Here is a 27,640-nt window from a genome sequence, read left to right on the forward strand (position 1 = left end):
GTAAACCTCATTGTCCTCATAGTCAACATCGATTGCCGGAGGCATTAGTGATCAGATCCTCTAAAATTATTTACCTAACAAATAACAATTACCTGTACGCACCTCGAGGGATTTTTTCGTTCATCACCAGAAGCGTAATCTCATTTGATAGAGCCAAACATAATCGAATGGTTAACATTCATCAAGAATTGCAATTTAAAAGATATACATATTGAAAGAGCCATTCTGCCCTTGGATGGTTATTCCCCCAATGTCTAAACTATGAGATAACAGTGACAAATGTGACTTTGGGACTTGCTTTATTCCTCCTTATTTAATCCTTTCTGTAATTGGTTAAAAAAAACAGTACCAAATATTTGTTTATGACACGAACAAAATGAAGTGTTCACCCCAGACCACCCTTATAGTTTCTCACTACAACTGTTGTACTAGTAATGTTAGCTACATTTTGCAATATTCTTTGATTATTGATTCAAACTACACCATATTATATGTAACTAATATCAGATAAGTTAAAGAACAATTATGTACGCATTTTAAGATCGAAATCCTAAGCAACATCGAATTGTACAGTCGGTCACTTATTGGAACGTAGTAATGGGTATAATAAATGAAAGACGTTTTTCGTCACAATTAGAATTTGACCGGGGGTTAAAGTTTACAGTCATTTATTGGATCATCAGTCATTTACTTGATCATCAATAGCCATTCTGTAGTACCTTTGTTTAAAAGATCCTGAAATGGTTATCGATAATAATTAGTTATATACATTTATAAATATGAACTTTTTTTAGTTCCTTTAGCCAGCTTATTTTATTTCACCTTATTTAAATTTTGTTTGTTTTGTAAGCGCATTTGTATGCGGCCAGTTAAGGGCAATTGTGTTGTAATTTTCGTAACTAAATATACAATAATTGTTGTAAGTATTTTGGCTGTCCCTTTTTATCTTAGGCTACGTATTTATGTGTAGTTCAGACGAATGTAAAACATCTTATAGACCAACATTAAACAATAAATTTTATAATTATGTTTACAAACGCATTTAATTAATATTTTTTAACTAAAAAAGTAAGTAGGCTTCTAGTTTTATCTGAAATTAAAAACTAATAACTTCATCCTAGTTTCATTAGCCATATCTCTAGTAAGTGTTGTTTTCTCTGTCAATCATTTCTTTATTTATCTTGAATCTGGTTTTTATCATTTCTTTCCTCCTTCTTCATTTTGAAAGCACTCTCTTTTTATTCTTTCATTTTTAGTTTGTTTTCATAGTACAATTTCATATTTTTTGAAATCAGAGATTGCTTCCTCTTCTTAGTTTTATGTTATGTTTTTCTTTAGCCTAATGCAAGTGGTTTAAGTGGTCATTAACTCATGCATACACCATACCCTACGCATTTTTATTTTTAAATTGTTTATCTTAGGCAGTTCGCAAAATTCTTACATTAGTAGTATGTTCATACATACATACTTATATATATATGTATTAGAATTTATATATATATATATATATATATATATATATATATATATATATATATATATATATATATGTGCATGTTTATATATAATACTTGCAACTTTTTTTGTGATCAAAAACGTAGGACCTAGTTATAGTGAGAACTGCAATCAAGCTGGCTGCGCATGTTGGCCAGGTAAGAAGGGTTGGTTCGGTTGTTGACTTGGATTTGGTTGGATATCAGTGGTCTGCAAAAGCAACACACTTGTGTCGCTGTGTGCGTGAGGAGGACGAGGTGTTCCAAATTTCCGTGTGAGCAAGTACGATTTCGGTTGGTTATTTTTAAGATCGGCACCGGCGTTTCCTGTTATGACTCATAAGTTACTTATTTTTTACATTCACCAATAAGTGTAATTTTCTGAACAATGCCTGTTATCTTACTGGAAAGGCTTCCACTTCCTAGCCTCAAAGCTTACACAGTTATCAGTGCTGTATTATTATCTTGTTCCGTATATTATGCTGTTCATGTGACAAGTGATCCAAGCTGGAAAAACAATTCAACATCAATTATTAACATCGAAACATTAGAAGCCGTTAAAAATGATTCTTATGATGTCGTGGGTGGGTTATCTAAGAAACTGTCATCCCTTGGCGTTTTTATTACTGACATTGTGACATTTATGATTCAAGAGCCGTTATGTATTTGGGTAAGTATTCTGGACTACTTGAGTTAGCTAAACTGGAGAGTCCATATTATATTTTATTCCTAGGCCTCGATTTAATCAGTAGCCTATATAGACCTTTCACTGCATAGTGTTTATGCAATTCAGAGATAGCCTATACAATCTCCTTAGGTTTGTGTAGGGTTTTATAACCAGTGTCCTTTGTTAGTTCTTATTTCTTATAATAAGCGGACTCAAATTTTATATGGCTTAATATAATCATTGATATTTTGTATAATGAATACGCCTATCAGAACTATCAATCGATATCAACATATGACAATTCAACACTTGAAATAAAAGAATTCGGTCGAGTACGTTAAGCGGACCCAGCTTTTTATATTGATATTGAGAAATGATATTACTTATCTATTTAACCCACTTATACTGATTGTAAACAATAACTAAGTTGTATAAACAATTTTTCATATAATAAAGTATCTTTTATGAACAGTAACAGATGGTCGAAAGCTTGTGGAGGACTGTGAAACAAAGTTGAAAAAGTGGCATATCAGCCGACCTGCTTGCATCTCTGTATTTGTATAGAAGAGAAGTGCGGTTTTCTTGAGAGGATGCTTTAAACACTCTTGAAAGTGGTCCATTATTGCTACCCAGGAGAAAACACGAGTAGAGTACGGTATGATAAGCGGACCCGGTTTTTTATATCTATCAGTACAATCATCGATACTTAATATTTGTTTATCGAGTATGGGTTTATAAATCATATCAACATATCTGTAGCCGTAATCACAATCATTTTAAATTAAAATAATTTATATAATGTACATAGTGATAATCTTATAAACAATTAATGAGCTCTAACGATTAAACAAACCATTAAAATTGCAAATAGGAAAAACTCATAAATAATGTTAACAACATAAAAAACATTTAGGCCTGTAACAGGAAATACGAAATAGCCTATGTGTATTTATTTATATGTTTTCTCCTGTGTAACAAAAGAAAATGCATTTGTTATATGAAAATATAGTTGATACAATTTAGTTATTGTTCAAAATCAGTATCGGTTAGTTATATCGAAAGTTATAATTAAGTAATATTGTTTGTCAGTACGGTATCAAAATAAAAAACCAGGTCCGCTTATCGTACCCAATATTTTTCTATTTGTTTATTATCATCAATGTAAAAAACCGAACCCGCTTATCGTAGCCTACTGTATCTCTCATTTTACTTGGTCCTATGTTTGATTCTAGGTAATACGTATCTGGTACATATGTATTCAGCTCTAATCCTCTTATCTCTATGTAATGGATAGGCCTATGTCAAATTCTTGTGCATTATCGGTGATGGATCTTTTGTAAGAATATACTCTGAACAGGATACTGGACATTCTAAGTCATCCTGGTATGGGTAGCTTGATTATGATAATTACCTTACTGGATTAACTGGATGACCTTTTTATACTTTCTAAAATATTTACAAAATAAACATTTTTGAACTTAGATGGATTAAACTAAAACTCAAAGTAATACATACAAAATATTCTTGATCTTTTCTTTTTTATCTAGTTGATTAAACTATTGGAAAAGAAACAAAAAGCTGTTGGCTACGTACTGAAAATCGAGATGTGTCAAAAAAACTTGGACGTAAAATTATTATGGAAGACAATAGGATTTTTTTAGTTGTAAACGCGGGTCAACAATCATTACGGTTAGTAATTTGTATAAATAGGCACTTCGTCTGACCGACTTGCAAATTTATGCATATTGTAGGTAATCCAGGTAATATAGATTTGTTTAAAGTTACATTGATATATCTCAATATTTAGTACCTGGTCAACAGGTTTTCATCATTCATTGACCCGGGTTAGAAAAAATAGTCAGACCCGATCTAAGTAATTTGAAACGTGTTAAATTTATTACATGTTTGAAATAATATAATACTTTTAACAAGAATCTGTAAGCAAAACAAGAAATTCTGATCAATTAACTTAATTGGTCAGTTTCAATTTTATTTAAATTTTAGTATGATGATCAGACAGTAGCCTACTTAGAAAGTAAGAAGCGTGAAAATTAAGTGACGGAAAGTAAATTTTTTCAGAGCGATAGTTGTACCTTGCTGAGGGATAAGAAGGATCCATGTGCTGTTCTGTTTCTTATCTTGGCCACCTGAAGATGTATTGAGATTTTAACATGATCGCAGCTTAATTTTTAGATTCTATTGTGAGGAATGTTTTTCTTTTTCTGCCTAAAGCTCTGAAGAATATATCATCTATTAATTAAATAAAGTAAGCATAAAATTACAATTTTATCTATAATGTGAAGGTATTAAACTCACTGTCATGCACAGAATTGATTTGATTGTTTCCCACAGAGCGAGGATATGTATCATATACATGTACTCTGAACCTTATTATTACTGAGCAATGTTAACAATAGCATTCCAACACTTAATTTTCATTTTTTTGCTTCTAAGGATAGATCACTTTATACTTACATTAAAATGTGAAAGAAGTTGAAGTTAACACAGTAGTTACACAGCATTCCCAAAAAACACATGTAGTAGTCAAAATAAGTACTTAAAACAGTACTTATTTAAAGCCTTGGATTTTCTCTAAAAATGAAAACAAGTACAAGTAAACTACAGGGTTCAGGAAATTTGAGTGGAAAAAAATTTGTCACCTAGGAATTAGAACATTAGCGGCAAATCAACCCATTGTTTTTGGGTTTCTTGTGGCTGTTAAACTGTCGTCTATTAAGGCACCTCTTCTTGATTAATACCAGGAGACAGTTACCCATGGCGTTGTTTTTTTATCCCATGTGTCACTTTGTTTTAAATATTTCACACTACACATAAGCTGTAATATTTGACCCATGCTTAAACACTAGGTCTGACATTGTTTTTCGACCCAAATAAGTAATGGAGATTACTTGAAGAACTTCTCTTTGTGTACTATTACATTGGCTGTTTCGTTTTAATACAGAATTGAGGTTCAGGAATGAACATTTATTGTTTACAGTCAGACAAAACAGCTGAGCAAGTTATCCTTCACTTGTCAGACCTGTAAGATGTGGTTGCTACATCGCATTGCCGATTGTCTTAACATTTCCAAGTAAAATCTCTTTTTACCCTTCACTATCCCATTCTCTTGGGAGTCTAATATCAGACCTATATTTAAATATAAGCTGTCGGTCTTTACTTAAGCAATATTCCTCAATAACAAATTTGTCATGTAATTATTCACGTTATCCTTCAATAGACTTATTCTCATTTATATGTATGTGTGGGTGTAAAAGTGTATAGAAATAAAAATGAAAATTACTATTCACTTTTATTATAGATGATGGCGTTGATATCAAATTCAATATTCCAAAATTGAGAATATTCCCATGTAAAATACTCTAAAAGTTTTTATTCCTTTGACTTGTGGCCCAGAATACGTACAATAAAATAATGTGTGCTGAAGGAATAAAAACAGAGAGAATAGACACTAACATGATTCAATGCATGCCATTCTCTTTCTGACTACAAATAAGGAAATACATGATCGGAGCAAGTCCACAACCATTTCGAACAATTGCATACCAAGGTAATCCACCCGATGCCGAGTACAATTCTTCGAGGGCTTGGAAAACCATCAAGGGACAGTGAGTCTGTGAGGGATGTGGTACTGATTAGGTATATGACAAAATTGGTTTAATTCATAAACCAAACCAAATAGTAGAATAATGTAATGAACATAGATTGGAAAGCAAGGAAACAGACACTGTTTTTTTATTAGATTTGCATATAAACTGAGGGTACAGACAAGGGAAATGAGCTTTAGGGATGTTGAGCAGATGTGCCTTTTTAGGGGTTTAACCTAATCGTAAATATTGTACATGTGAATATATACTTCTGCTACACAAAAGCTACTATGTACGATTGTATTAAAATTTTGCATGAACACTGAAATAATATATGTCTTAAATATTATACCTGAAATAGTTCCAAGGGCTTCTAAAATCCTTATTAAAGAAAATAAAAGTTGAAAAAAACATTACAGAGACACCAGGTTATTTTACAAGTTTAAACACTTGTGTTTAAAGTGTACAAACATAGAAACATTCTCTTTTGGTCAACCTTCCCGTCTGTAGCATATCTTTGTGATTTAGGTAATTTTTTTCTTGGTCCCATGCCACCAATTCTTAATCTACTCATATATTCTTATCACTTATTTCAAGATATACCCTCTATATATTCTTTATCATATAATTTTACAAGATCAAAGTTGCTTACTTCTGATTGCTCTCTTATATTTAGTGACAAATCAACATTGATGTTGATTTTACTGTCATTACATGGATTTTTATTACAGACAACTTTTCCAAGGATTCAGGTAACAGTCCAAACATACTGAAACTTTATCTATGGAAATGATAAAATAATTTTGACAAGGAGACTGCTACATTTTTGTTTTCTTCTCTTAAAAGTATGGGTGGTAAGTACCACACATATTACTTGTAGTAACACAAATGTTCTGCTCAATAGAAATTTGCAATTTTTTTGGGGGAGTTGATGTATAAATTCATTCCTCGCATTGGGAAGTTATTCAAGAAATACATCCTCAATCATGATACAATTTGCATTCTCCTAGACAATAGTCAAGGTCTATACATTAAAATCTAATATTAGTCAAAAGCCGCTTATCCGGATTTCATAATCGGGACCATCCTCTTGCCCAGTTGTTTATTATGATTAAAAAATCATATGTGATAAAATACCAGTCCTCAAAAATTTTAAGATACAACCACTTATTCTTTATTTAATGAGATGAGAGTCATTAAAGCCTCTGTTAAATTTAGGCCACTTTTGTTACTAATTAAAAAAAAGTTTAATTAAACCCTAAGGAATATATATATATATATATATATATATATATATATATATATACACACATTGTAACATTCAAAGAAATGTTAGCCACAACAATTCAAACACAAAATATGCCTTCAGTATAAAAAACTTAGGTTGCCTTTTACCTCTTTCCAATCATCGCAATCTTGCAGTGCGTTTTTGGTCCAGATTACTTGCCGCATAGGCCACAGGAAATGCCATGTAGATTTTTCCTCAGTTTTTTCACCGTCGCTGGTGGGTTACGGACATGTTACTTTACAGATATGGTATTTAGTGTGTTTTGTCTGTATAATTCCACAGTTGGTCCTCCAGCCATCTTAGACCTTCATAGTATTCTTGAGTTTTTTGACATACAACTCTTTCAGTTGTTAATTACAACTGCTTTTGGTCCAAGTTATTCACAGGTTGTCAGTCTTGAAGGTAATGCAGGGCCGAAAGGACTTTACAAACCTCTGTAAACTTATGCTTGATTTAGTAGAGTATTATAATTCTCTAGGTATATCTTATCCTTGTGACTAATGATATACGATAATATTCTGAATATATATCTAATAAATTGAGAATATTTAAAATTCATCATTTATTGGTCTAAGTAGGATTAATTATGTTTTTGACAAAAATAATATTTTATTATATTCTGAAAAATCTAATTATATTTCTTTTTCAATCCAGATCAAATTTCAATTGTGACATTTTTCTAGACAATGACAGACTCAAACATGTAGACCGCACAAATATTTGGAGGACTTACAATGATTAGAATTTAGCTTCGGATAAACATGTAGATCATGTTACTAATAAGATTTCTGCTGGTCTAAATGCATTTTGAAAATGGCATAAATTATTAATTAAAAAAAACTTAAATTAATAAATTTTCGTTGATCCACTCACATTTAGCTTATGGAATAAGCATTAATGGAATAACAACGATAAGCAATTTAGATAGGTTATTGGTCCTATAAAAAAAAAAATGGAGTCATGAAACATTTAAGATAACAGGTTCTGTTAAACATATTTTTTATGAACTGGGAATTCATCAATGATATACTTGGTTCTCTTTGAAACATAAAAATCTAAATTCTGTGTCTTGGAGAGAATCTCAATATGATCGTTGCATTGCCAACTACTTTCTATTTTCACTTCAGGAAACCTTGTGCAACTATCCAATTTTATGTCTGGCAACATGGGAACTCCTTTCTTTTTCTTCAAATAATAAATAATTTAATTTTTTAATGTTAACTGTTAGATAATTTTCATTACTACAAGTATATTGGTAAGCTATGTGCAGTTCAATGTAGGATTTGACAGCAAGGTTTTCAGAAGATGATTGAGACATTAACAGTGTTGTGTAATCAGCATACATCGCTCGAAAGGAATGTTAAGAAAAGTAATGGACAAAAACGTCCATTTATACTATTATATTAAAATATAATGATATTTATATCTCTCCCCCTCTTTCTGGGTGTGTTATTTAATCACGTAAAAACTAATGGATGATTTGGTACTGAAATTTTTACAACGAAATTATTAAAGTCCCTGGTTCCTATTTCGAAAATCCCTTCAGGCTACGCCTCACTGATCTCTAAAGTTACAAAAATCACATCTTGGTCTCTAAAGTAATTTTAATCAAAAGAGTCTGTTAAGTGTAATCAACTGTTCTGTATAAACATTGTTGTATTGCAGCACAATAATATGTTTTATTCATTTAATTTCAATTTATTTACATCTATAGCCTTGAAACAGAGTACGCTTAATAATAGCAACACTTTATTTCAATATTTTCTGGAGCCGCTGTTAAACATAGAATAAGAAAACATTCAGTTTTAGTAAAAATATAGGTACCTTTGACTGTACGTTTTAGCAAATATTAAGACTGCAGTGCTTGGTCAGTAATGTAATGGTAATATCAAAGATAAAGTTACTTATCTAACTTTTTAGTATAAATTTAAAGATTGTTATGAAATCCATTTTAGTTGTCTTTTGACAGAAGTAGACTTCTCAGACCTGCTTATGTAATATACATTCTTGATCAGGACACCAAAGCAAACTCAATTGTGGCAGTAGAAAAGTCTTAGACTGGAAGTAAATTGCAATGGCCCAACGTACACGCTCTATGACCAAAGTAGGCTTCTCAGACCTGTGTATGTTTTCTTGTTCGGGGAAATAAGGCAAACTCAACATTGGTGTCGAAAAATATAATTCGCTCAAACCAGAAGTTGGTCATCCATTTGCCAAATCTACGAAATTGCATGTGAAGCTGCAGGTGACTTCTACTTTTATGTGTATAAATCTATTAACAGATTTAAAATTTTATTTTCCTCAAACAGTTATATTTGGATTTATTTTACATAGTGTCAGAGAGAGTTTTACTACTCCTTGAATATATACTGGACAGACAAGTGCAAAGTGGTCATTCCATTGTTATGAAATGCCACTGCATCTGTATAATCTGTCTTGCAACATTCAATTACACTTCAGGGCCAACTCTCTTACAAAATCTTCTTTCTATTTTAAATCTCACTAACCACAGTGCAGTGAGGTGAGTGTTCGCCTGATACTGTTTCTTTTTTAAATACACCCAAATAAAGGGAAATACAAGCGTGTTTAACACCTTAGCAAACAATTTTGTGAAACTGCCTAATTATTGATGTCACAATTTACTCTGGTTTTTAAGTGCCTGTAGGTTTACCAAATGTATTTTTATACACATTTCTAGCTCAGCTATATATTGTCTAGGAACAAATTAAAAAGATTTTTTAGATTAGTAATAAAAGATTTTAACATCGTTGTGGGGTTTCAATTTTAAGGCTGTAATAATTTGTAAATTTCTTGATCAGAGAGAAGCCAAGTCAAATACGGCTCAACAAATTTCTAAGGCTGGAGTTAATTATAATGGCTATAAATATACATTTTTGATATATTTTTTATTGTGGCAACATGGCATTGTGGTCGGAAATATAATTCTCTTGAACCAGTAGTGCTCATACATGTGCAAAGGCTATGAAATTACGTGCAAAGCCACGGGTAACTGCTGGGGAACAATATTTCTTTTTAACAGCTTGTACATGATTTTTAGATGCCATATGCATTTTATAACAATTTTCCAATACTAGACCTGGTATTGCAGTAACTTATTTCCTACACAATTGTTTAAATTGTCAATTTTTTGAGGATTTGTAGCAAAACCTTTGCTCTTTAGTTAGTCTCACAACTAACAGTCGGATCCGAAGACCGGATAGAATATGTGACATTGTCAAAACATGAAATACGAGATACAATAGTAAAACAGTCACTGAGGCGTCAAAGTCCCTCTAAATTGTTGATACCATAACGAGTTCATTTGTATTCTAGACTGAAAGTTCTGAATAATTTTCACTTACCACTCTTCTCGTTTTCATTTTCAAATGAAATTATCTTAAAAAAGCTTAAATAATAAAGAACAGTGCTGATCTATTTACTCCTCCAAGTTTACTGAAACTGCGTAAGTTGTGTTTTGTAATTATGGCAACAATCAATAGTCTAAACAAATCAACAGTTGAGAAACATGTAAAAAGTGTCACTTGATTAGACCTCCCATTTATATAGATACCCAAGTTTACTGAAATTGCATAAGCTGTGTTAGTAGTTATGGCAACAATCAATAGTCAAACAAAGCAACAGTTGAAAAATGTCTATTTAAAAAGTTTTAGGTCTGATTAAACCACCCATTATATAGGGATCAAAGTTTACTGAAACTGCATAAGTTGTTTGTAATTATGGCAACAATCAATAGTCAAACAGAGCAACAGTAGAGAAATTTCTATTCAAAAAGTGTCATGTTTGATTAGGCTACCGATTAGATTATATAGTCAAAATCGTAATATAGAGGCGTAAATTTAATCATTCTTAATCATTCAGTTGAATCTTTCACCAAACATGTTCACAAATACCATAGAAGTAGAATTGTATATCAATTTCAATCTGACATTTTTATTGCTGGCTTGGCTAATATACTCATGTCTCCCGAGCTATAAATGCAGGAATGTTTACTACAGTGGAACCTCGCTGATGGTATTCTCAGAGCTGGCCAGTCATAAACAATATAAATGGTACCGGTTCAGTGTTCACACTTTGCTAAATTAGTCATCATATTGTGTAAGAGAAACTTGTTTTGTTTTTATGTATCTAACTAATTATTAAAGCTTTAATTTAAAATTGTCAACATTGAGTATTTTTAAAACATTCTATTAGAAAGAAGAGGTTTATAATGTACCTACCCTGCACAGGTAAAATTTAAGATTTAGGTTTGCCCCCATCCCTCCCCCAAATTTAAATCTTGGATACGCTACTGTGGTATCTGCACTGCATTAATATGATATCTTTACACTGTAATCATCGCTTACAGAAAAATAATTATTTTCTCAAACGTTTGGTTTTTATTTTTAATCTTTCTTCTTTCTTGACTTCTTATCCTCACACAAAATGTGATTTCTTAAATGTGACATTCTTCGGATTTATTCCGGTAAATAAAGAATTCACCATATATGGTGTGTCTAGGCAGTATTATATTATTTTGTTCTGCCGGTATGTCGGTTGTGTGCTGTCATTGTTCGCATTAGGATAATTAGGGCACTGAGGGCAGGAGATCGGGCGAGGACGATGTTTTGTCTCGTGACATTGGTCTAATAGTGTCAGACCGTGTACAGCTGTTTCTAGCACTGAAGGCAGCTCACACACATCACATGACCCACTGCCTGGGCCTGTGACCTCAGCACGGCCTTGTCTCATCGTCCGAGCGCAAGGCCCTTCACACCCCGGCCGCAATTACTAGACTATGCGACCCGGGACGTGCTAAACATACCCACACGTCCATGCGCGTTGCTGCCACCTACTACTGCTACTACTACTGGCTAGCTGTCAAACGTCTTGTACCCTGCAAGATTAGGCTTGTAGTTGCTAATGGTTGCAGATCCCGGACAATATTAAAGCGAGAACGGATGGAGAAAAAATAAGGGTCAGATTCCGTTATATGCCCCCAACGCTTAAAACTTTTTTCAATGAACTTAGAACGTTATAAAACGATGTAGTTGAGTAACAGAACTTACATTCCATCAATCAACAAGTATTTCCAGGTATTGCGATCGGTATTGTTGTCGCTGTTATCTTTCTCGAGAATCCCGATTACGGCAGGCCGCGCGGCATCACTTGATTATTTAAGTTTTTTGCACGGTACATAATTGCCTTTCCATTACAATTCAATTTATATTTCTGGTCAGCCCCTCTAGAATTTGATATTTTATTGATAGGTACTATCTCGAGGGATGTTTTTCTTTCGTTGACATCAGCGCGGGCTTCGGCTACCGAAGCCCGCGCTGATGGCCGGAGGCACTCGCATTTTGGGTGGCGGAGTGTAATCAAGAATAAAAACAAGTTTCATGAGTTTTTTTTTTTAATAAAGAGTTTAGTTTTTATTTGGTAATGTTTGTTTTTGTTGAATTTTTATGTTTGGAGAAATGTAGGGGTGTGGTCGATATAATACGCAAGAACCCTTTTTTCTTAGCTAGTAACCAATTGTAATTCATTAAAATCATCCGTAAATGAAAAATTAGTTACTCAACTACATTGTTTTATAACGTGTTAAGTTCATTAAAAAAAGTTTATGCGTTGGGGGCATATAACGGAATCTGACCAAAATAGGATTATTTGATGCTTTATTATTGTTTTTAAATTTGAACCAAATGCTCCGAATTGCAGCTGTGCCACTCCATGGTGTACGAAAAATATAATATGGAAAAAATAGTTGAACACACTCTTCGTTTACATTTGATGTAATGAAGTGCAATCTTTGAATGTTCTAAATTGCAATCTTCTAAATTGAGAAATTGTATGTAATGTTTGTATCTTTCACTCTATGAACTTGAATTTACTTTGGGACAATTGAAATATTGCTATTCTACAGTAAAAAAGTAAACTTGTAGCGGTCTTTCACTGATTTAGTTTTCAACTCAATATGTGTAAATTTCGTGGAATTTACGTGTTAGTCTTTGAATTTTTCGAAATTGCACACATTTGAGAAATTGTATATAACGATTATATCTTTCATATTATGAACTTGAATTTTGTTTAGCGATAGTTAAAATATTTATATACGTCAGTAAAACTGTGGTGGTTGAATCAATGATTTAGATTTAAACTAAGTTTGTGTAAATTTGGTGGAATGACGTGTACGTAACATCTGAATTTTTCGAAATTGCATAAATTTGAGAAATTGTATGTAACGTTTGTAACTTTCACATTATGAACTTGAATTTTGTTTTGGGATAATTTAAATATTGCTATTCTACAGTAAACAAGTAAAATTGTGTTAGGGGTTCATCGATTTATTTTAAAGCTTTATTTGTGTAACTTTGGTGAAATGTCATGCAATCTTTAAACTTTTCGAAATTGTGCATATTTGAGAAATTGTGTGTAACGTTTGTATATTTCACATTATGAATTTGAATTTTGTTTTGGTATAATTTAAATATTGCTGTTCTACAGTAAAAAAGTAAAATTGTGGTTTTTGTCGTTCACTGATTTAGTTTTAAACTAAATTTGTGTAAATTTGATGGAATTACGTGTACCAATATCTATCTGAAAAACCGCATGTAACGTTTATAACTTTCACATTATGAACTTTAATTTTGTTTTGAGACAGTTAAAATATTTATATACTTCAGTAAAAATATAAAGATGTGGTGTCTGTTTTCTAGTTTAGACAAAGTTTTTTTGTCTCAACAAAAAGGCTTTATTTTTATATTAAAGACTTAGTTAGCAAAAACACAAAACCGATTTTATAAATTTCTAGTAGATTTTTTTAAAAGGTACTTTAAAGGGTTTTGGGCAAAACCTGATAGCACCAACTTAATTAAACATTATAAAAACTGAATGTAGACAACATGCTCCCAACAGGCTTCGTCTCAGCGTATTCATGGATGGAGGCTAAACTCTTGAGATTGTTATACTGCCCTTAGGTCCGAATCGACAACCTCCCTCAACACAGTGAACGCTAGCGGTTGACCTTACCGCCACCGCCAGATAGTATCTCGCGAGTAATATCCTGACCGTTGTATTATATAACACCCGGGTGCTATAGGTGGTGCCGGGGGCGGTGACGCGACTGGGCCGCGCCTTCAAGACAAACGACGTCCGTCACGGGAAGGCGGAACCACCGAACAATGGAACTCCTCTTGTTGTTGAACAAACAGTGCGATTGCTTCCGCCGTGCCACATCGCGCTGATCGCCTGATCTCTCCGGTTACGTTCCGAGCTGCTGATAGAGGTCTCTTTGTGTAATGTGCAGACGTATTATCGTCGTGCTGCTGCCGACCTCTTATGTGCCATACATAATGTTTGCTAGTAGTCCTAGTGCCGTACAGAATCATCGATACTGTAGAACACCTTCTACATTCTTGTTCCTGGAATCCCTCAACACTCCCTCCACAATCATTATCTATAACCTTGCTTTCCATCTTATGCCCCCCACTCTTCTCCAAATCCCCACTTCTTGTGTCTTCTTTCTTGAGAATCCACGTTTCGGTTTCATTGAAAAGTATATCCCAGAATTGCATTCCCTTTTTCTTTTTATCAGTTCTTGTATCTCTAATGGTCCACACAATAATCTCTTGAAAATATTCTCTTGCCACTGAAATCTATGTCCTTTTTTCTGTTTAGCATTTCGTATCTTCTAGAACCGTAGCCAAGTATATTAACACATTAATGTTTAGCATTTCGTATCTTCTAGAATCGTAGCCAAGTATATTAACACATTAATGTTTAGCATTTCGTATCTTCTAGAATCGTATCCAAGTATATTATCACATTAATGTTTAGCATTTCGTATCTTCTAGAATCGTAGCCAAGTATATTAACACATTAATGTATAGCATTTCGTATCTTCTAGAATCGTAGCCAAGTATATTAACACATTAATGTATAGCATTTCGTATCTTCTAGAATCGTAGCCAAGTATATTAACACATTAATGTTTAGCATTTCGTATCTTCTAGAATCGTAGACAAGTATATTAACACATTAATGTTTAGCATTTCGTATCTTCTAGAATCGTAGCCAAGTATATTAACTCATTAATGTTTAACATTAAGTATTTTCTACAATCGTAACAAGTATATTAATAGTTAAATTAATAAAGCATTAAAACTACACTGAGGAATCATTTTCAATTAAGTAATTAATACGTATTTGCTTTTGGATGAAAATCCACAAACCAGTGTCCGTGACCGTGACAAATTTAATCATAACTTACCATCAACGTCCTTGTGGAGATGAGCGTGCAGGATGATCTATCCAAAGTATTCGCTTTCTTATTTAGATCACCTAGGAGTAGGAGTATGCTAGACCAATGTTCCTGTTTCTGGCGTGTCTTTAATGTTACACAACTATTTGTGCAACGTTTCGTGGTATTTAGTGTCTTAGCTCCTGAGGTTCGAGGTCTCTTGACGTTACAGATGTTTTCTTGACGTTACATTGAACTTGAGCAGGAGTTAATAACGTACACCAAAGTAATGTTCCTATAAACATGTGCCATACAGTGCTAGGTCTATAAGTATGTTTCTGTTTTTGCTTATGACATACTTGTCATACATTAAGTTTTGGAGTTACAATGTGTTGGCTCATACCCATCTGTCTTAATAAGTTCTCAGTTATAGCTAAAAGTAAAGGAAATGGCGTCACTAGTTTCCAAATGGCGGCTATTTTACACACAAAAACTAATGCACCAGCAATACGCAATACACAGAAATTTAACCGAGCAAATAAATTTTCCACTACTCTGCAGCACGAAGTAGCAATGGGTTGCTTTCCAATGCAGCTGAGTCTGCGAAAATCACCGTTTCCCTGGTTGCTAAGTCAAGCTGATTTTCCCTATGTAAACATCTCTTTCCCTGTATAAACATCAGTGTGATTCTATTTATATTCTCACAGTACTATGTTGAAACAGCTGATTTTTACACTAAAATGAATTATAAAGTCTAGTAGTGTTACCTTTCCTTATGTTTTGATTAATTACCAGATTATGAAAAGTCAGCTAATATTTTAGAAGATTTCGTGAGCTAACTTTTTAATCACTACTTCCGTTTTTGTTTGATTTGATTCAAGAGTTTTCAAAAAGCTGCCATTTCTACTATTTTTTTAATTTTAACTTCCAAGTCATATCTTATTAAGTAAAATAATTATACAAATTAACAATGCTCAAACGGAAAACTAAGTACTTTACAGTACAAATTTATGAGAAGTTCATTTTACTTATTTTGGTACAAAAAATAAAATAACTTGTAACAAAATAAGATGTATACACATACTGATGTAAAGCTTCATGAATTTAAATAAATTGTTTGGTAGCTAAATAGATCATGTTTCTTCTAAATAGTACTATTCGTTTTACACTCCCGATATTGAAAGTAGCCTTTAAATATTTTTAAAATAAGTTTATATAGCAACTAGATGTACGGCATTGAAAATGATAACAGGATTTCCAACATTTGGCATCGTTATGGGTTATAAAAGGTATAACACGAAGTTTCGAGGATTGGTATTAACATAAACAAAAATAAAGAGCACAAACAAGTATATAAGGGAAAGAAAAGGTTTCAAACATACCCAAAAGCTGCTTAAGTCCAGTCTGTTCGTACTTTATCCCACTGTAGTCTGTGCTAGTGTAATGTGAGATTGTGATCCTTGTACTTGTGATTTGTGCTCGGGACTTGCACCCTATGCAGTGACAACGTCTGGACTGGACTGCAAGCAGCGTTTCGGTATGTTTTAACCCTTTTCTTTCCCTTCTTAACTTCTTTCTGTTCTTTATTTTTAGATTTACTATAATGCCTGCCCCACCTGACGAAGAGGGTAGACTCCAATCCTCGAAACGTTGTTATATCTTTTATAACCTATAACGATGCCAAATGTCCGAAATCCTGTAATCCTTTCAAACCTTCCATCGTCAATTACAAACTTAAAAAAAAGCTGATTAGGGGTATTTGGTGCTAACTTTGTGCATACTTGGAGGTAGCTTGCTCATAGACAGTTTCAGTTACTTAAGTTAAATGTCCAGGAAATACTTAATAAAAGAACTTACGGTGAGATCTTGTGTTAGAAATATAGTAACCATAGAAAAGTGTACTTTGTAGTATTAAACAATGTTCTTAGAGTACAAAATATATGTTATCGTATGTAAACACGAATAAAGCTAATGGGTTTAGAGTACCCTTTAACTAAAGGGGAAATAATAAAACGTGAATACGCTAGCGATTTGTAAGCTGTAGATAAACGTGAATGTGCTAGCTAAAATATTTGTAAGCTGAATCACAGTATTAGATGGAATGAGCGACAGCTGCGGGTGTGCCTTATCTTGGTAATGGCCGCTCAGTAAAATTTATGCAGCGGCTTATACAATCAGCTTTTGTATTCATATCAGTTTTATATGGCTTCATATCAGTTAATGACGTTGCACTTTTAATTAGACCGATACAACGCAGTATTGACGGACCCGACAGAGCAAATAAAGAGTTACCGCAAACACGAACTCAAGATGGAAGGACGATCTGATCTGAAATTATCTAGGGCACAAAATCATTACAATAGTAACCTACAACATGTACCAATTTCGTAGTTTTTAGCAAGAGTTATTTCACAGACGGAGAGGTATACATACGGATGGACTGTCTTTTGACTTAAGTCCCAAAATTAATAGGGTTCTTCCTTGGAACAAGAGTAATCTACAACATGTTCCAATTTCGTAGTTTTTAGCAAGAGTTATTTCACAGACGGAGAGACATACATACGGATGGACTGTCTTTTGACTTAAGTCCCAAAATTAATAGGGTTCTTCCTTGGAACAAGAGTAATCTACAATATGTTCCAATTTCGTAGTTTTTTAGCAAGAGTTATTTCACAGATGGAGAGACATACATACGGATGGACTGTCTTAAGTCCCAAAATTAATAGGGTTCTTCCTTGGAACAAGAGTAACCTACAACATGTTCCAATTTCGTAGTTTTATTAGCAAGAGTTATTTCACAGATGGAGAGACATACATACGGATGGACTGTCTTTTGACTTAAGTCCCAAAATTAATAGGGTTCTTCCTTGGAACAAGAGTAACCTACAACATGTTCCAATTTCGTAGTTTTTAGCAAGAGTTATTTCACAGATGGAGAGACATACATACGGATGGACTGTCTTAAGTCCCAAAATTAATAGGGTTCTTCCTTGGAACAAGAGTAATCTACAATATGTTCCAATTTCGTAGTTTTTAGCAAGAGTTATTTCACAGACGGAGAGACATACATACGGATGGACTGTCTTTTGACTTAAGTCCCAAAATTAATAGGGTTCTTCCTTGGAACAAGAGTAATCTACAATATGTTCCAATTTCGTAGTTTTTAGCAAGAGTTATTTCACAGACGGAGAGACATACATACGGATGGACTGTCTTAAGTCCCAAAATTAATAGGGTTCTTCCTTGGAACAAGAGTAACCTACAACATGTTCCAATTTCGTAGTTTTTTAGCAAGAGTTATTTCACAGACGGAGAGACATACATACGGATGGACTTAAGTCCCAAAATTAATAGGGTTCTTCCTTGGAACAAGAGTAATCTACAACATGTTTCCAATTTCGTAGTTTTTAGCAAGAGTTATTTCACAGACGGAGAGACATACATACGGATGGACTGTCTTTCGACTTAAGTCCCAAAATTAATAGGGTTCTTCCTTGGAACAAGAGTAATCTACAACATGTTCCAATTTCGTAGTTTTTAGCAAGAGTTATTTCACAGACGGAGAGACATACCTACGGATGGACTGTCTTTTGACTTAAGTCCCAAAATTAATAGGGTTCTTCCTTGGAACAAGAGTAATCTACAACATGTTCCAATTTCGTAGTTTTTAGCAAGAGTTATTTCACGGACGGAGAGACATACATACGGATGGACTGTCTTTCGACTTAAGTCCCAAAATTAATAGGGTTCTTCCTTGGAACAAGAGTAATCTACAACATGTTCCAATTTCGTAGTTTCTGGGATCTTTCTAGCAAGACCTATTTTCCCCAAAACTAATGGGGTTCTTTATGGGACCAAGAGGGACCAATATACCAATTTTCAATTCCCCTATGACTTTCTATCAAGAGTTATCACAGACGGCAAAGTAGGCCCTGCCGGTCCTTACTAGCACAACAAAAGGTGCCGACAGGCAATTTCTGCTATTATGATTAAAGAACTTAGTAATTGTTAATTCCTTAAATGCCAACTTCTACTCTCATCTGTTGTAAGTCTGGTGAAAGTGGTACGAAAGAAGTAAAACACTGTTCATTTTAATACGAGTACGTAAAATGACATGTTCATAAAAGTTGACAAGTTATCGTTGTAAAAGTGATAATTTTGTATCAATATCAAATTTCCATTTCTTCTATATACCTTTTTGTTGAATGTTTGAACGACAATAGGCAAATTCGTACTGATGTCTCCGAAAATCGTACATGCACCTCTCGCATGAGGAAGCCGCAGCTGAGTGCTGATTACAGTGAATAACAAAGATAAGTTGGCGTTGTAGTCTATTTGTTGGTAATAAAGTATGATCATCTAACACAATAACTGCTGTATTGAGTTGAACGACATTTATTATAAAATTGAGTCATTTCACTTCAGAAGTTCCAGTCGCTGTCAGATTGTACAAGACTGTGAAATATGATGTATCTACGCGCATCGTGGCGCGTAGGTCAGGGACGGGGCCACGTCTCCCACGGAGCGTACTTTAAACCTCGTCGCGTTTCTTACGACGCGACGTGCAGTTGCTTTGTATGACACTTGTTGGTCCACTGCAGTATTTGACCGGAGAAATGCCGCCAGACGTTTGTCTCGCAGTTATCTGAAGAGATAAAGAACGGTATTTCATGGAGATGTCGACTGTTAGTAGACGTACACAGCTAACTACTGCTTATCGGCACCTTTATCGATTCCACAACCACTTGTTGGTCCACTGCAGTATTTGGCCGGAGAAATGCCGCCAGACGTTTGTCTCGCAGTTATCTGAAGAGATAAAGAACGGTATTTCATGGAGATGTCGACTGTTAGTAGACGTACACAGCTAACTACTGCTTATCGGCACCTTTATCGATTCCACAACCACTTGTTGGTCCACTGCTGTATTTGGCCGGAGAAATGCCGCCACTGTCGTTACAGACGTTTGTCTCGCAGTTATCTGAAGAGATAAAGAACGGTATTTCATGGAGATGTCGTCTGTTAGTAGACGTACACAGCTAACTACTGCTTATCGGCACCTTTATCGATTCCACAACCACTTGTTGGTCCACTGCAGTATTTGGCCGGAGAAATGCCGCTAGACGTTTGTCTCGCAGTTATCTGAAGAGATAAAGAACGGTATTTCATGGAGATGTCGACTGTTAGTAGACGTACACAGCTAACTACTGCTTATCGGCACCTTTATCGATTCCACAACCACTTGTTGGTCCAATGCTGTATTTGACCGGAGAAATGCCGCCACTAGACGTTTGTCTCGCAGTTATCTGAAGAGATAAAGAACGGTATTTCATGGAGATGTCGACTGTTAGTAGACGTACACAGCTAACTACTGCTTATCGGCACCTTTATCGATTCCACAACCACTTGTTGGTCCACTGCAGTATTTGACCGGAGAAATGCCGCTAGACGTTTGTCTCGCAGTTATCTGAAGAGATAAAGAACGGTATTTCATGGAGATGTCGACTGTTAGTAGACGTACACAGCTAACTACTGCTTATCGGCACCTTTATCGATTCCACAACCACTTGTTGGTCCACTGCAGTATTTGACCGGAGAAATGCCGCTAGACGTTTGTCTCGCAGTTATCTGAAGAGATAAAGAACGGTATTTCATGGAGATGTCGACTGTTAGTAGACGTACACAGCTAACTACTGCTTATCGGCACCTTTATCGATTCCACAACCACTTGTTGGTCCACTGCAGTATTTGGCCGGAGAAATGCCGCCACTGTCGTTGCAGGCATTTTCTCACTCTCTCATCTCTGAAGAGATAAAGAACGATATCTCATGGAGATGTCGACTGTTAGTAGACGTACACAGCTAACTACTGCTTATCGGCACCTTTATCGATTCCACAACCACTTGTTGGTCCACTGCAGTATTTGGCCGGAGAAATGCCGCCACTGTCGTTACAGACATTTTCTCACACTCTCATCTCTGAAGAGAATTTCAGATTGATGTCGGCTGTTAAACATATTCATCACTGTTATATTACCAAATAGCATGTTATTTTTTAAATATTAAACTTTAAATGTATTAAATAAAACTCTTTAGATCTCAGTTTTACTTTTCAAGACATCTGTAGTAGCTCATACAAAGATATACACTTGTAAAAATAACTCTTCCCTCTCCTTTATTTAAAATACCTTTTTTAAGTTTTAATCGTTTTAAAACACTCGGTCATGGTAATTTATCTCCTTCGTTTAATATATGTTTATGGATTTTTGAACATTTAAAAGTTGTATACAAAATTTATTTTAGTCTATACTTTAATGTTTACTGTACTATGGGGGTGAAAATATTAATTATATTGCTATTTATGACTGTATTCGTTTTAAGGAACGTCTGGGAAAAGACTTTTCCACCTCTATAACCCCTTTTAAATTTGTACAATCGACTTTAAATTTGAAAAAAATATATTAAAGCTTATAGTCTAGGCAATTTAAGATACCTTTCTCAAAATACATGAAAAATTAAAATGTTTATCTCTCAACTGGGATTTATGAATATTACGTACGTATATCGATGTACAATTGTATAAAGTGGCAAATTCGGGTAAATTTTCTAACCAGATACAAGGACTCTGATACTGTTAGTACCGACATTTTGTGAAGTATTGCTGTGAAGAAAGAGACATGTTATGTAATACAGTATTAGTACAGAAAGTGATTTTTTAAATGAAAAATTATTTAAGAAAATTACCAACTCAAAGACAGTACATGTTTTGTAAGATTTTTATCCTTATTTCACATGGGTACACACTATAAAATAATATCCTTTAGCTGTTCCATGAGCTTGTTTTGAAGATAACTCAAGTTCATACATTATTTTGCGCATAATTTCCTTATGGAATGATACTTTTTTCGATTTTTCTGTCTTAAGAAAAATAAAGTCATGCCGGTTTGTGACTATTATAAAACTAAAGAAATCTAAATAAAAAATCCTACACCACGTGGAGTGTAATGGACGTACTGATTATATTAATAGTGTTTATCCACCAAGTAATGGTCACAACCTTGAAACTGTAAGTTACATGGTAGTTAACCCGCTCATAAAATAAATACAATGGTGGTATAAAGCGATTCAACTGATTCAGCAACGGTTAATTTACAATAGTGAGAACAGTCGCTGAGCTGTAATATACCGAAACAACGGACTACTGAATTGCTCGACACAACGCTATGTTATCACACAGACGGCGGATGGACTGTCCTTTTCTATCAAGAGATTCGAGCTGACTAGCGGACGGACGTGACGATTTAATGTGGTTCCTGCCAAGTCCTTAATAATGAAGCTTGCCTGAAGAACGTAGCCAGTAAAAATTTGAGGGGGAGGGGAGGTGGAAACGACTGATTTTTTTCCCCGTAGTGGACAGACAGTAAGGCAAGTGGAGTCAACCACTTATTACCAATTTTGTCCATTAAAAAGTTAAAAATGTTTGACCCGTTTCAATGTTGAGGACGACCTTTTAGCATTACATGTCAGTAATACTGCACTATTTAAATAATAATAATAATAATAATAGTTTGCTAAAAAAACAATTAAAAATTGAGGGGGGGTCCGGACCCCACGGACCCCTCGCTGGTTACGTCCTTGGCTTGCGTTGACTACTGTAATATTTTTATGAAACTTATTGTGTTAAGAGAATTTTTCGTTATTGCCGTTGAGAGACATCCATAGTATTTTTACGATTTGTATTGGGTGATAATCGCCGAATTGATATCCTTATTATTTGAAACACTAAAGAATGGCTGTGTAAATTCTTAATATTTGTATTATCCTTATTCAGCCATTACAGAACATTGCAACTTGTGGTAAAGCCTTCCCGATTTACGCTGTGGAAAACGCCTCCTCGCAAAGACCGCAGTTTTGTGTTATCTACAACCTTCCTTGCGATAAGCAGAGATAAGCTAAAAAGAGCATTATGATTATTACTAGCTGGCCATGGTTACTTCCGGACCATTTGCATTGGACTGTTTTTTGCAGATATTATCATGTACAAGAGTGCGGATATTTTAACAATCTCCAATGTTTCTTAGCCAGGTTAGATTAGCATTGGTACAATTGTTCTGGTCCCATTTTTGAGTATAGAGATTAATCTACACTCTGGACAGACCATATTACAGTAATTGTATTGTATCGTTTAAAAGACCGTCTACCGAGCTATGAATGATGCAGCACTAAGTTGCTTAGTAATCCTATGCAACACACTGAGTAACACTCTTCATTGTCGCGGTCATTATCAATTGTATTTTCAAGATAAATAGAATGTTCCTAGGATTTATAACTGATTGAGGGTAGTTCATAGTGATCGCTATTATCGTACCTTTCCAGATCGTACTGAAGGACGTATATCGTAATCGTTATCGCGGTTAATACTTAGCGTGTTTATGGAACAAACCGTATTACAGTAATTGTATAGTTGACGTGTAAAAGGCCATTTATGAATATACGAGCTATGAATATTGCAGCACTAAGTTGCGTAGTAATCTTATGCGACACACTGAGTAACACTCTTCATTGTCGCGGTCATCATCAATTGTATTTTCAAGATAAATAGAACATTCCTAGAATTTATAACTGATTGAGGATAGTTCATAGTAATCACTGTTGTTATCGTACTGAAGGACGTTTATCGTAATCGTAATCGCGGTTAATACTCGGGGTGTTTATGAAAAGTGCTCAATAGCAAATCTTGTTGTCGGTGTTGTTATCTTGTGAGTCTTCTTGAGGCGTGTTTTGAAGAACACTCCTCGCCACGCTCCCAGAAGGTTGAAACGCCGCTGTCAAGCGATATCCTAGTCTGGGTGCACGTTTTGCAGTTGTAACACTATATCTCAATACTGCCACTGTAATTCCATCCATAGCGGTGTCGAGTGGTCGATGTCGAATATGCAGAGGCAAAAACATGTGGCGCAGTAACAAACGCAGACAGTGTCCTACTTTCAAGGTCGATTCTCCTCCTTCTATGTATTTCAGGAAGTAATATTAATAAAAATATGTATTTTTTATTGAGTAATCCAAGTAGGAGGTGTAACTTGAGACTAAAGTATACATGCTAGAGTAATTTGATATTAAATACATCCGTGCAAAACATTTAATGTAATACGATTATCATTACTACGTTAAGTCTATATCTAGATTGCATATGTTGTGTTACCTGGCGATGATCAAATTCTTAGTATTTGCTTTTAAATTTTCTTCTGCAACAGCCTGCTTGCTTTAACTTTTGCGAAACGATAATCATACTGCATTTCATGTATTATACATAACACATTACTATACCTTATTCTGAATAGTTTTAAGTCTAGGGAGGTAATGTAAAGAATTAAATAGTTTTCAAATTGAGGAGCATCTTATATTACTTTATAAGGTAAAGTAATATAACAATAATGACAGCAACCAAAAGCTTGCTTTAAAGACAAACTTGGACCTCTTCGGGTCAATATGAATGCCATCAATAAGTAACATCTACATTATTGAGAAAGTTATTAAATCGCCTAGTATTAATTAAAATACATTTGTGTGGTTGTTGCCTTGAAGAAACATTCAGTTGATGTAGCATAACATAACTAGATAATTTATTTTCACTTTAGTTGAACTACTGCCAAAGGTGTGGTAAACATACAAACACACCTTTGCTGCAGAATGACACATAGTGTACAAGTATATTCACTGTTCGAGTTATTTCTGTCTGTTTACTAACTGGCGTGTCATCTGTATTTGGAACCACGTTGAGAACGCGTGTTGTTGGCGAGGATGACACGGCAGTGTTGTAGAGTGACACGTGGTGGTCGAGTCTATTGACGATTGCCCGAGCTACGCCTGTCTGTTTACCAACTGGCAGTCGTCTCGTGTGTCATCTGTATTTGGACCACGTTGAGAACGGGTGTCATGGGCGAGGATGACACACCAATGTTGTAGAGTGACACGTGGTGGTCGAGTCTATTGACGATTGCCCGAGCTATGCCTGTCTGTTTACCAACTGGCAGTCGTTCTCGTGTGTCATCTTTATTTGGACCACGTTGAGAACGTGTGTCATGGGCGGGGATGACACAGCAATGTTGTAGAGTGACACGTGGTGGTCGAGTCTATTGACGATTGCCCGAGCTATGCCTGTCTGTCTACCAACTGGCGGTCGTTCTCGTGTGTCATCTGTATTTGGAACCACGTTGAGAACGCGTGTTGTTGGCGAGGATGACACGGCAGTGTTGTAGAGTGACACGTGGTGGTCGAGTCTATTGACAATTGCATGAGCTATGCCTGTCTGTCTACCAACTGGCAGTCGTTCTCGTGTGTCATCTGTATTTGGACCACGTTGAGAACGCGTGTCATGGGCGAGGATGACACAGCAATGTTGTAGAGTGACACGTGGTGTTCGAGTCTATTGATGACTGTCCGAGCTATTCCTGTCTGTTTTACCAACTGGCGTTCTGCCAGATGACCGGCGATCGTTCTCGCGTGTCACTTATTTGGAACTAAGTTGAGAACGCGTGATCTGAATGAGAATGACGCGGTGTCACATAGCAAATACATCTGTTTACAGATGCCTGTTATGTATTAATACTACAATATTATGGAATTCGCTTGAAAAGAGCGAGTTGATTCATATGTTGCTCTTTGTTGACTCTGTAGAACATTTTTGCAAAATTGAATTCTATCAAATGTTGTCTGTTAAAACTTCTGAGAGCACTCTAGTATGTTTTATAGTTGAGATAGATTATAATAAAAGGAAAAGCTTATCTTTTTGAGCCAATGGAAAACCTTTGCTCCGCAGATCTTAATCAATAGCAACCACGGGATGAAAAAATCGTGACTAGGAATTTCTTTACCGTCTTTCCTTCTGTCTAAGGCTATCGACATCAAGTTAATACAAAATGGTGTTTCTTGTCTTGAGTTGGTGGTTGCTACCGCAGTTCTTTGGTTAGAAGACTTTAGTATTTATCATTTGCTAGTTGTCGCTACTTGTGGTTGGCACTTACAGGTCATTTTGTATCTCACTATAACAAGGTGAAGTAACAAACTGTAGCTATTTACCTTGCTTTTGTATTTTCGACCACGTGACACTATTTTTAATTTATTTTGTCTTTCACTAAAACTTGTATTTGGGATGATTAGAGATACCACGAACAAAGGTTTTCCCCCTTGGTGCTCTTTTGCGAAACTGGGAGGAATATTAATTTTACAATTACAGAACTGTTATGAAGGTTTTTTTTTTTCAGAAAATGTTTACCTTAAATCCGATGCATGCTTAAGCACATTTACATAATATTACGTTGGACGCTATAAAAGGCTAACCCTCGAACTGGAAGTCATTTTTTTCTCAGATGCGTGTCCATTTTTGAGTGGTTTACTTAAACATTTAGTAAAAAATACATTTTTACTAAAAAACCTATATGTGTAATACATTTTTTTCCCCAGGAAAATACGGAAATAATATTATGGTATAAAGCATTATACATAAACCTTCTAAATGGTTTTTTTAAGTGGTGGAACTCTCCCCTTGGTATATTAAAAAAATATTAGACTCTGAGATAGCTAATTTATTCTTCAAAGGCTAACTTTGTTACTATGGGTACGATTATTAAAAAAAAGTACAAACAATATAATTCTTACACTAAATGTTTTCAAAATATACTGAAATTTAGAAAATTATAATGCACTACGAAAAAATAAATATAATAGTCAATCTATAAAACTTTATTATTGAAAAGTGGTGGGGCATACCTAAATTTGTAAATTTGTATCAATGATTCGGTTATTTAAGAAAATGAACAAAAACGTAATTTTTAAACTAAGTATTTCCAAAGTATACAACAATTTAGCATAGTATAACCTAAAAAAGGTATAACACCCTATAAACCTTCATTATAAACAGCTCCACTGATATATTACTAACTTTCAGAATGCCTAGATGAAGACGATCTTATAATGCCCATTGCCATTTCTAGGGTTCACCTACAAATAAGTGTGGGTATATATCTACTTTCAGTGTTAAATTGGGCATACATTTTAAAATAACGTTATCATCCTTATTCTTATTTTGTGTTTTGATACAGTTTGGTAATGTTCATTCTTCCCTCTCACCATTAATACTACCTTTTTGTATAAATATTATTTGCATACAAAATTGTAAAATGTGTATTGTTTTCTATTTATAAACTATTCTTCCAACACTTGTAAGAACAGATTTTAGCCACATTTCATATCCTGAATATGATGAGATCAGTGTCTCAGTTGATTGCGTAAGTATTGATAATGGCGCGGCGCACGAAAAACTGGTATTCGAGCGTCAGTGTCAACCTTCGTTTTG

At 34.6% G+C, this 27,640-nt stretch overlaps 1 protein-coding gene across 1 annotated transcript in view; it reads left to right on the top strand.

Annotated features, from left to right (window-relative positions):
• The first annotated feature begins 1,657 nt into the window (after positions 1 to 1,657).
• Positions 1,658 to 27,640, top strand: part of LOC124355500 (E3 ubiquitin-protein ligase AMFR-like) — a 151,770-nt gene continuing 125,787 nt past the window's right edge. The window contains exon 1 of the mRNA XM_046806661.1: positions 1,658 to 2,163. Coding sequence (XP_046662617.1) covers positions 1,882 to 2,163 — 282 coding nt within the window. The 5' untranslated portion in view covers positions 1,658 to 1,881. The remainder of the gene's footprint in view (positions 2,164 to 27,640) is intronic.

Source organism: Homalodisca vitripennis, chromosome 2, assembly GCF_021130785.1.
Source record: "Homalodisca vitripennis isolate AUS2020 chromosome 2, UT_GWSS_2.1, whole genome shotgun sequence".
Classification (NCBI taxonomy): domain Eukaryota; kingdom Metazoa; phylum Arthropoda; class Insecta; order Hemiptera; family Cicadellidae; genus Homalodisca; species Homalodisca vitripennis.